The sequence below is a fragment of the Ornithorhynchus anatinus genome, chromosome 5 (assembly GCF_004115215.2).
Source record: "Ornithorhynchus anatinus isolate Pmale09 chromosome 5, mOrnAna1.pri.v4, whole genome shotgun sequence".
Taxonomy (NCBI): Eukaryota; Metazoa; Chordata; class Mammalia; order Monotremata; family Ornithorhynchidae; genus Ornithorhynchus; species Ornithorhynchus anatinus.
In genome coordinates this window covers 104,365,526-104,377,541 of record NC_041732.1, presented here as the reverse complement: position 1 = coordinate 104,377,541, position 12,016 = coordinate 104,365,526, and the positions used below count along the sequence as shown (strand labels likewise).

The following is a 12,016-nucleotide window of genomic DNA, read 5'->3' as shown; positions in this document are numbered from 1 at the left end:
ACCCGCCTCTGGCACGAAACGCCCTCCCTCCTCCTATCTGTTGCCGAACTGTCCATTCCAAGCGCTTAGTCCAGTGCTCTGCACACAGTAAGCGCTCAATAAATACTATTGAATGAATGAACATCCCACAGACAATGACTGTCCCCCGCTTCAAGGCCTTACTGAACGCAGCACATCTCCTCCAAGAGGCCTTGCATTCATTCACTCATTCATTCAGGTGTATTTACTGAGCGCTTACTGTGCGCAGAGCACGGTACTGAGCGCTTGGGAGAGGACGATACAACAATAAAGAGACACATTTCCTGCTCACAATGAGCTGACGGTCTAGAGCAGGGGAGACGGATGTTCACGGAAATCAATAAATGACAGGTATGGGCCTAAGCGGTGCGGGGCCGGGAGGGGAGATGAAGAAAGGGAGCGAGTCGGGGCGACGCGGAAGGGAGCGGGAGATGAGGAGAGGAGGGCGCGGTCAGGGAAGGCCTCCTGGAGGAGACGGGCCTGCAATAAGGCTTTGAAGGAGGGGAGAGGGATCGTCTGTGGGATTAGAGGAGGGAGGGCAGAGGCGGGACGCGGGGCGGGGGTCGGCGGCGGGCCGGGCGAGCCGGAGGCCCGGGGAGGAGGCGAGCGGAGGAGGAGGAGCGCGGTGTGCGGCCCGGGGTGGAGGAGGAGGAGAGGAGGGAGGGGAGGCCGGAGGGGGCCGGGGGATGGAGAGGCTTTAAAGCCAACGGGGACGCGTTTCAGTTTGATGCCGAGGTGGATGGGCGACCGCTGGAGTTTTGTGAGTCTTTCCTCTTCTCCCACTCCCTTCTGCATCATCCTGATTTGCTCCATTTAATAGTAATAATAATAACGATGGTGCTTGTTAAGCGCATGCTACGCGCCAAGCACTCTTCCAAGGACCGGGGTAGACACAACGTCATCAGGTTGGACACGGTCCCTGTCCCCCATGGGGTTCGCGCTGTTTATCCCCACTTTCCAGGTGAGGGAAGTGAGGCCCAGGGAAACAAAGTGACTCGCCCAAGGTCACACGGCAGACACGCGGCAGAGCCGGGATTAGAACCCAGGTCCTCCTGACTCCCAGGCCCGGGCTCTACCCACTGAGCCACGCTCAGCCCCACGGCACTTACGTCCGGATCTGTCATTTCTTTATTTCTACTCATGTCGGTCTCCCCCGTCTAGACTGGAAGCTCCTTGTGAGCAGGGAATGTGTCTGTTATATTGCTATATTGTCTTCTCTCCAGTGCTTAGTACAGTGTTCCGCACACAGTAAGCGCTCAATAAATACAACTCAGCACTTGCTGGGTGCCAAGCGAGGTACTAGGCGCTGTCGGAGGTGGGGCTAATGAATGATCAATTCTCAGACACCTAGGACCGAATATTGAACAGCAACCATTTTGAAAGCAGGTGGACGAACACTACAGTGGCAGTAAGCACTCAATAAATACAAATAAATTGTGGTATTTGTTAAGCGCTTAAGCGCTGGGGATACAAGGTCATCAGGCTGTCCCCCGAAGAGCTCACAGATGAGACCTCTCACGGCCTTTCGGGGAAAAAAATAATAATGGTGGTATTTGTTAAGCGCTTACTATGTGCAAAGCACTGTTCTAAGCGCTGGGGGATACAAGGTGATCAGGTGGTCCCACGTGGGGCTCACGGTTTTAATCCCCATCTTACAGATGAGGTAACTGAGGCCCAGAGAAGTGAAATGACTTGCCCAAAGTCACACAGCTGGCAAGTGGCGGAGCCGGGATTCGAACCCATGACCTCTGACTTTCAAGCCCGGGCACTTTCCACTGAGCCATGCATCTAACCCAGTCCTTTTTATGTGGTGAACGCTTAATAAATACAATTATTACTAAAAAGATCTTTGATAGCTCATTATCTTGTATCTAACCCAGGGCTTAGTACGGTCCTTTTTATGTGGTAAGCGCTTAACAAATTCCACAGTTATTAGTAAAAAGATCTTCGATAGCTACTTATCTTGTATCTAACCCAGGGCTTAGTACAGTCCTTTTTACATGGTAAGCGCTTAACCAATAGCACAATTTTTAGTAAAAAGATCTCTGATAGCTAATTATCGTGTATCTAACCCAGTGCTTAGTACAGTCCTTTTTATGTGGTAAGTGCTTAACAAATTCCACAGTTATTAGTAAAAAGATCTTTGATAGCTAATTATCTCGTATCTAACCCAGGGCTTAGTACAGTCCTTTTTACATAGTAAGCGCTTACTAAATACAATTATTACTAAAAAGATCTCTGATAGCTCATTATCTTGCATCTAACCCAGTGTTTAGTACAGTCCTTTTTACGTGGTGAGCGCTTAACAAATCGCACAATTGTTACTAAAAAGATCTCTGATCGCTAATTATCGTGTATCTAACCCAGTGCTTAATACAGTCCTTTTTATGTGGTAAGCGCTTAATAAATCCAATTATTACTATAGAGATCTTTGAGAGCTCATTATCTTGTATCTAACCCAGGGCTTAGTACAGTCCTTTCTATGTGGTAAGCGCTTAACAAATTCCACAGTTATTAGTAAAAAGATCTTTGATAGCTAATTATCTTGTATCTAACACTGTGCTTAGTACAGTCCTTATTACATAGTAAGCGCTTAAGAAATACCACGGTTATTAGTACAAAGATACTTGACCAGCTGAATTTAGGTACCGTCCACAACCGTTTTAGCCTTTTAATAATGATTTTCAAGACGAATTCATCCATTCATTCATTCGTTCAATGGTATTTACTGAGCACTTACTGTATGCAAAGCACTGTGCTAAGCGCTCGGGAGAGTACACTATAACAACAAACACATTCCTGCCCACGACAACCTCTCAGTCGGGAGGGGGTGAAATCTCTTTACCCCCAGGACCGAACCATAGCGGCAAGAGCCCGGGTTTGGGAGTCAGGGGTCGTGGGTTCGAATCCCGGCCCTGCCACTTGTCTGCTGTGTGACTGCGGGCAAGTCACTTCACTTCTCCGGGCCTCAGTGACCTCATCTGTAAAATGGGGATTAACTGTGAGCCCCACGGGGGACAACCTGATGACCCTGTATCTCCCCCAGTGCTTAGAACAGTGCTCGGCACATAGTAAGTGCTTAACAAATACCAACAATAAATTAAATTAAATTCTCTGTGCCTCAGTGACCTCATGTGTCAAAGGGGGATGAAAACTGTGAGCCCCCCGGGGGACAACGTGATGACCTTGTATCTCCCCCAGCGCTTAGAACAGTGCTTGGCACATAGTAAGTGCTTAACAAATACCATCATTATGTATGTCTGCAGTGCCTGGCCTTGTTTTCCCTTTTACTTCCTTGTCTCTCTTCCTTACAGAGTTTTGCTCAAACAGAACCACTCTGTTCTTGAGAAAGCTGCAGCACTGCCTACTGGGTAGAGCCCAGGAGTCAGAGGACCTGGGTTCTAATCCCGGCTCTGCCCCTCGTCTGCTGTGTGACCTCGGGCCAGTCACTTCGCTTCTCGGGGCCTCAGTTCCCTCATCTGTAAAATGGGGATGAAGACCGGGAGCCCCACGGGGGACAACCTGATGAACTTGTATCTACCCCAGTGCTTAGAACAGCGCTTCGCACATAGTAAGCGCTTAACAAATACCATTATCATTGTTATTATTATTATTATCAAGCACTTAACAAATGCCACTTTGAAAAAAAAAAACTCGAACTATTTGGGAATTCAGAGCAAATAACACTAAAACCTGAGCGCTTTCTCTCCCGAGAAAACACCGGCTTGGTGGGAGGAGCCCGAGCCTGGGAGTCAGAAGGTCTCGAGTTCTAATTCCACCTCTGCCACATGTCTGTTGTGGGACCTTGGGAGAATCACTTCACTTCTCTGTGCCTCAGTTACCTCAGCTGTAAAATGGGGAGAGGACCGTGAGCCCAATGTGGGACAGGGACTGTGTCCAACCTGATTAACTTGTATCTACCCCAACGCTTAGTACAGTGCCTGGCGCTGTGTAATCCCCCCTTCTAGACCGTGAGCGTGTTGTTGGGTAGGGATGGTCTCTAGAAGCAGCGTGGCTCAGTGGCAAGAGCCCGGGCTTGGGAGTTCAGAGGTCGTGGGTTCTAATCCCGCCACCTGTCAGCTGTGTGACTTTGTGCGAGTCGCTTCATTTCTCAGTGCCTCAGTGACCTCATCTGTAAAATGGGGATGAAGACTGAGCCTCACGTGGGACAATCTGATCACCCTGTATCTATCCCAGCGCTTAGAACAGTGCTTGGCACATAGTAAGCGCTTAACAAATACCGTAGTTATTATTATCTGTTGCTGAATTGTACTTTCCAAGGACTTAGTGCAGCGCTCTGCACACAATGAGCGCTCAATAAATACGTCTGAATGAATGAACGGCAGCAAATAAGCACTTAATTACCACTAAAAATGAAAAAAGAAAACTTGACCGGAGCCATCTGGTGATTTAGAGAAGAAATCATCCAATTCACCACTTCACGAGAAGCAGCGTGGCTCGGTGGCAAGAGCCCGGGCTTGGGAGTCAGAGGTCGAGGGTTCGAATCCCGGCTCCACCACTTGTCTGCTGTGTGACCTGGGGCAAGTCACTTCTCTGTGCCTCAGTGACCTCATCTGGAAAAATGGGGATTAAAAAATGGGAGCCCCACGTGGGACAATCTGATTACCCTGTGTCTACCCCGGCGCTTACAACAGTGCTCTGCACATAGTAAGCGCTTTACAAATACCATAATTTATATTATTACTAGAGCAAATAACACTAAAACCTGAGCAGTCCCTCTCCCGGGGGGAAACTTCGCCGAAACATCGGGCCAGTACCTCGGGGCGCTGTTGTCTTCCACTCTCCCGAGCGCTTACGAGAGCGCTCGGCCGACAGTAAGCGCTCAATAAATATACAACCGATCGGCTAAAAGAAGGAAAGAGCCCAGTGGAAAGAGTTCAGAGCCCAGAGCTCAGTGGAAAGAGCCCGGGCTTGGGACTCAGAGGTCAAGGGTTCGAATGCCCGCTCTGCCACTTGTCAGCTGTGTGACTGTGGGCGAGTCACTTCACTTCTCTGGGCCTCAGTCACCTCATCTGTAAAATGGGAATTAAGACTGTGAGCCGAAGCAGCGTGGCTCAGTGGAAAGAGCACGGGCTTTGGAGTCAGGGCTCATGAGTTCGAATCCCAGCTCTGCCACTTGTCGGCTGTGTGACTGTGGGCAAGTCACTTAACTTCTCCGTGCCTCAGTTCCCTCATCTGTAAAATGGGGATTAAGACTGTGAGCCCCACGTGGGACAACCTGATTCCCCTATGTCTACCCCAGCGCTTAGAACGGTGCTCGGCACATAGTAAGCGCTTAACAAATACCAACATTATTATTATTATTATTAAGTGGGACAACCTGATGACCCCGTATCTCCCCCAGCGCTTAGAACAGTGCTCTACTAAGCGCTTAACAAATACCAACATCATTATTATTAAAAGCAAGCAAAAGCCAGGGGCTTTAAAAAGACGGGAATATTTTGAAGGAATACCAGTTGTTGGATGACTCTCTCCACCAGGGTGGTGAAACTGATGTCATCGCTCTCCCGATTGTCATACATGTACTTGACCAGCTTGGCGATCGTCTCGGTATCGGTTTCGGACTCAAAATCGTAGCCTTTGCTTTCCTGTTTGGGAAAAATGGAAATACATCAAAGACGCCGGTCACCGCTTCCCAACCTTTCCTTGCAAACGCGACAACCTCTCGGGATTTCCCGGGCAAACCTCTCCCGACCTCTGCATCTTTATGATTCCCAAAGAACGATGACCTGCTGCCTGAGAAACCTGCACTTTTCCCGGGGTGTATTTTCCTGGCCTCATTTGACGTTTCCTTTCTCTTCCCAATCTGGGAATCCGGAGGTCTTGGGTTCTAATCTCCTCTGAGGGGGGAGAGCCCGGGCCTGGAAGTCAGAAGGTCATGGGTTCTAATCCCGGCTCCGCCCCTCGTCTGCTGGGTGACCTCGGGCGAGTCACTTCACTTCTCTGGGCCTCAGTTTCCTCATCTGGAAAATGGGGATGGAGACCGGGAGCCCCACGTGGGGCGGGGGCTGGGTCCCGCCTCATTAGTTTGTATTCACCCCAGCGCTCAGTACAATGTCTGGCACGTAGTAAGCCCATAAGCCTCATGACCGTAAGCCTGTTGTGGGCGGGGAACGTGCCTGCTAATTCTGTTGTGCTCGTCCGAGCGCTTAGTCAAGTGCTCTGCACATAGTAATAATAATAATGATGATGACGATGGTACTTGTTAAGCGCTTACTATGTGCCAAGGACTGTCTAAGCGTATGGTATGCGCTCAACAAATACCAATAATTGACTGACGACTGCTGAAATTTAACATCCGCCCTCTAGGCTGTGAGCTCATCCTCTAGAACGGAAGCCCGTTGCGGGCAGGGAATGTGTTTGTGATACTGCTGGGTTGTCCTCTCCCAAGCGCTTAGTACAGGGCTCTGCACATAGTAAGCGCTCAATAAATACCACTAATTGATGACTGCTGAAATTTAATTTGCGCCCTCTAGACTGTGAGCTCGTCCTCTAGAGAAGCAGCGTGGCTCAGTGGAAAGAGCACTGGCTTGGGAGTCAGAGGTGGTGGGTTCTAATCCCGGCTCCGCCACCTGTCAGCTGGGTGACTTTGGGCATGTCACTTCACTTCTCTGTGCCTCAGTTCCCTCATCTGTAAAAGGGGGATGAAGACTATGAGCACCACGGGGGACAATCTTGTATCCCCTCCAGCGCTTAGAACAGTGCTGGGCACATAGTAAGCGCTTAACAAATACCAACGTTATTATTATTAGAACGTAAGCCCGTTGTGGGCCGGAAATGTGTCTCTTCTGTTGTACCAAGCGTTTAGTACAGTGCTCGGCACACAGTAAGCGCTCAACAGATACGACTGACTGACCCGCAACAGGAATCGGTCGCCTTCGACTAGCCCTCTTCCCGACTGCTTTGATTTGGAAGTGATTAGAGAGTCGATCTTTTTATTTCCCCAATCCTCTTACCAGAAACTTTCTCAAATCTTTGTAGTTGGTGATGATTCCATTGTGAATGACGATAAATTCTAGAGAAGGGAGAGGCAAACGTTAGTCGCACATTCAAAAGATTCGGATTCCACAAATCGCATAATTAGCGGAGTAACTTTGGAAACCGGATCCTAAGGACGAGAAAGGGAAACTGAGCCAAAGACAGCAGGATGGAAAACGGAGGGGGAAAGGAAAGAACGGACAGAGTGGGAAAGAGGGGGAAAAAATAAAATAGAAGACGGGAAAAGGCGACAATTGAAAGGAGAAGAAGTGCGGCCCGGTGGGAGAAGCACCGGTCTGGGAGTCAGAGGATCTGGGTTCTAATCTCACCCCCGCCCCCATCTGCTGTGTGACCTCGGACAGGTCACTTAATTATAGTGATTAGGGTATTTGTTAAGCACCTTCGATGTGCAGAACACTGGACTAAGCGCTTGGGAGGGTCTTATTATTAAAAAGGGAGAAACATCAATAAAAAACTCAAAATGAGAAAGAAGAGGAAATCCAACGAAAAAGGGAGAGAAAAAGGAAAGAAGAGGAAATCCAAAGAAAAGGGGAGAGAAAAGGAGAGGAAGGAGGAGAGAAGGAGATGAGAGGCTACCAGAGAAGGAGCTTCATTTGACATTTTTCCTCGAATGGAGGAGAAGCGGCAAAGGAGGAGAGAAGTGGGAGCCTGGGAACGTTCAGAGGAAGCTAAAAGAGTGACGGGCGCGGAGACGCTCATCAAGAGTGTTTGGCATATAGTGGACGCTACATCCCCTCGATTCCATTTTTATCGTGATGACGTTGCCTTGTCTTTGTCCGTCTGTCTCCCCCGATTAGACCGTGAGCCCGTCAGTGGGCAGGGATGGTCTCTATCTGTCGCCGAATTGGACACTCCAAGCGCTTAGTACAGTGCTCCGCGCATAGTAAGTGCTCAATAAATACTACTGAATGAATGAAATCCAATCGTTACTATTATTATTGGTTCGAAGCCCGGCTCTGCCACTTGTCAGCTGTGTAACCGTAGGCAAGTCACTTCACTTCTCCGGGCCTCAGTGACTTCATCTGTAAAATGGGGATGAAGACTGTAAGCCCCACGGGGGACAATTTGATGACCCTGTATCTCCGCCAGCGCTTAAAACAGTGCTCGGCACATAGTAAGCGCTTAACAAATACCAACATTATTATTATTATTATTTGTTTGAAGTCTGGGTATTCAACTCATCGACAGATCTGCTCGCAAACAGCTCCTAGTCACGCTTCATGACGCCGCGGAGCCCCGGTGAAAAGTGTCGCTTCGCTCCATCCTATTTACTGAGCGCTTTCTGTGTTCAAAGCCCCGTTCGAAGGGCTTGGGGGAGGACCACGGAACAACGAACACACAATTTTCACCGCGTCCGCATCGTCGATGACTGAAAATGACTCTTACGTGCCAGGAGCTGGGTCGGGACTGAAGTGGGATTTTGTTTTTAATTAATTAATAACCGTTGGAGAAAAGGTAACACTTCAAAACAATGGAAACTCAAGACAATGGGGGCAGAATCGGTGGCTAAGAGAGAGGGACCGGTGCCAGATAACTACAGGCAGAACAAAGCTTGCGTCAAAAGTCACCCGTTTCAGAGGCGGGTGACGCTATGCACCTCTAAATGTTGTTTGAGGAGGAAGGGAGAAGGAAACGGTCCAAAAGATCATTGGGGACATAAATCTTGGCAGCTGTGTGACTGTGGGCAAGTCACTTCCCTTCTCTGGGCCTCAGTTCCCTCATCTGTAAAATGGGGATTAACCGTGAGCCTCAAGTGGGACCACCTGATGACCCAGTATCTCCCCCAGCGCTCAGAACAGTGCTCTGCACGTAGTAAGCGCTTAACAAATGCCAACAGTATTATTATTATATCCAGGCTAATTTGAGAGTCAAACAACATTTGAAACCCGCGGCTTGTTAGACAAGCTAATCCTCTGGCCCTGAGAATCAGAAGGACCTGGGTTCTAATCCCAGCTCCACCACTTGGCTGCTGCGTGACCTCGGACAAGTCACTTAACTCCTCGGGGCCTCAGTTACCTCATCTGGAAAAGGGGGATTTAAACAGTGAGCTCTACGTGGGACAGGGACTGGGTCCAATCTGATTATCTGTTATTTATCCCAGTGCTTAGTACAGTGCCCGGCACACACGCTCAGCACCGAAGAAATATGATTTTAAAATATGAAAACACAGATGAGTTTGTTCAGAAGGATGGCAACGGCAGCGTGGCCTAGTCGATCGAGCGCGGGCCCGGGAATGGGTTCTAATCTCGGCTCGGCCGCTCGGCCGCTGTGTGACCTTGGGCAAGTCACTTCACTTCTCCGGGCCTCGGTTTCCTCATCCGGAAAATGGGGATGAAGACTGTGAGCCCCACGTGAGACGACCTGACGACCTTGTATCGACCCCAGCGCTTAGAATAGCGCTTGGCACATAGTAAACGCTTAGCAAATACCATCTTCATTATTATTATCACCACTATGATTACTGTTATTATAAAATACATTGAAAAACTAGATATCACAGAAAAAAATGAACTCTCCTGGAAGCTAATCTTTAAAAAAGCAAAATACGCAAATGATTTTGCCCAAAAAACGGCAAAATTGAGTCCAATGCTACTTGGTAAGGAGATAACTCAAATGTCTCTCAAAAGAATCACTTTCTCGCCAGAACGGTGACCCTCCCAACAACGACAAAAAAAAAATCCAAACCCATCTTGTCCCATCCAACCAAAAATCAATCAACCAATCACTGTTATTGAGTGTCAGCATCTACTCCAGCGCTTAGTACAGTGTCTGGCATAAGCACCTAACAAATACCGCAATTATTATTAGAGAATAACGAGATATTATTATTAGAGACATTATTAGAGATAATGAGGCCCACTGGGTAGAGCCCGGGCCCGGAAGCCGGAAGGACCTGGATTCTAATCCCGGCTCTGCCACTCGTCTGCTGTGTGAGGTTGGGCAAGTCGCTTCACTTCTCTGGGCCTCGGTTTCCTCGTCTGGAAAACGGGGACGGGGACCTTGAGCCCCACGTGAGACAGGGAATGGGTCCAAGCTGATGAGCTTGGATCTACCCCAGCTTTTTAGAACAGTGCTTGGCACATAGTTAAGTGCTTAACAAGCACCGTAATTATCACTATAATATAAAAATAATAATTTTCACTATAATTATGGCACTATAAAATATAAAATATAACAAGAACTGACTCAGTAGTTATATTTTCTTTTTTAGTTACTTCATTTCTCTGTGCCTCAGTTCCCTCATCTGTAAAATGGGGATGATGACTGTGAGCCCCACATGGGACAACCTGATGATCAGAAGCAGTGTGGCTCAGTGGAAAAAGCATGGGCTTTGGAGTCAGAGGTCATGGGTTCGAATCCCGGCTCTGCCACTTGTCAGCTGGGTGACTTTGGGCAAGTCACTTAATTTCTCTGTGCCTCAGTTACCTCGTCTGTAAAATGGGGATTAAGACTGTGAGCCCCACGTGGGACAACCTGATTCCCCTGTGTCTACCCCAGCGCTTAGAACAGTGCTCGGCCCCTAGTAAGCGCTTAACAAATACCAACATTATTATTTATTATTATTATTATGACCTTGCATCCCCCCAGCGCTTAGAACAGTGCTCGGCACATAGTAAGCGCTTACCAAATGCCATCGTTATTATACTGTCTCCCCCTCTAGACCGTTGGCTCGTCGCGGGCAGGGAATGTGTCCATTTATTGCTATAGTGTCCTCACCCAAGCACTCAGTACAGTGCTCTGCATCCAGTAAGCGCTCAATAAATACAACTGAATGAAGGAATGAATAACAATGATATAAATAGTCCCCCTAGACGGTGAGCCCGTTGTGGGCAGGGACTGTCTCTCTTTCTTGCTGAGTTGTGCCTTTCTAAGTGTTTAGTACAGCGCTCTGCACACAGTAAGCGCTCAATAAATACGACTGAATAAATGAATGAATACAAGAACCGGTGGCGAGGTAATGGATTAAGGCAGAAGACAAGACATGAAAAGCAGTGTGACTCCGTGGAAAGAGATCGGGGTTGGGAGTCAGAGGTCGTGGGTTCTAATCCCGGCTCCGCCACTTGTTTGCTGTGTGACTCCGGGCAAGTCACTTCACTTCTCCGGCCCTCAGTGACCTCCTCTGTCAAATGGGGATGAAGACCGTGAGCCCCCCCTGGGACCACCTGATAACCCTGTACCTTCCCCAGCGCTTAGAACAGTGTTTGGCACATAGTAAGCGCTTAAATACCACCGTCGTCACTATTATTACAAGGCGTTCTGGAGAAAACCTCCCCGTCGAGCCGCTAAGACTGGGAAACGGCTCGGCGGCGCTCGATGATAATAACGACGATGATGATAATTCCACCGATGTAAGGCGGGAGCGGCTTGGCTTAGTGGCATGAGCCCGGGCTTGGGAGTCACCGGTCATGGGTTCTGATCCTGGCCCCGCCACTCAGCAGCTGTGCCACTTTAGGCAAGCCCCTTTGCTTCTCTGTGCCTCAGTTACCTCATCGGCAGAAAGGGGGATGAAGACCGTGAGCCCCAGGTGGGACAACCCGATGACCTCGTACCACCCCCCAACCGCTTAGAACAGTGCCGGGCACCTACTAAGCGCTTAACAAATACCAACGTTATTATTATTAAATACCATCCCCATCACCTCCGACCCATTCCCGGCCGACTCCCCTCCTCTCCCGCCTTAAGAAGCAGCATGGCTCAGTGGAAAGAGCCTGGGCTTCGGGGTCAGAGGTCGTGGGTTCGACTCCCGGCTCTGCCACTTGTCAGCTGGGTGACTGTGGGCATGTCATTTAACTTCTCTGTGCCTCAGTTCCCTCATCTGTAAAATGGGGATTAAAAGTGTGTGAGCCCCACGTGGGACAACCTGATGACCCTGTATGTCCCCCAGCGCTTAGAACAGTGCTCGGCCCCTAGTAAGCGCTTAACAAATACCAACATTATTATTATTAAATACCATCGCCATCATCTCCGACCCACTCCT

The 12,016-nt window shown here is 49.0% G+C and overlaps 1 protein-coding gene across 2 annotated transcripts in view; it reads right to left on the bottom strand.

Annotated features, from left to right (window-relative positions):
- GFPT1 (glutamine--fructose-6-phosphate transaminase 1) overlaps positions 1-12,016 on the bottom strand; it is a 107,430-nt gene that overhangs the window by 58,247 nt on the left and 37,167 nt on the right. For both annotated transcript variants that reach the window (XM_029066395.2, XM_029066397.2), the window contains exons 5-6: positions 6,996-7,054; positions 5,493-5,627 (exon numbers count right to left, since the gene is read on the bottom strand). In XM_029066395.2, coding sequence (XP_028922228.1) covers positions 5,493-5,627; positions 6,996-7,054 — 194 coding nt within the window. The remainder of the gene's footprint in view (positions 1-5,492; positions 5,628-6,995; positions 7,055-12,016) is intronic.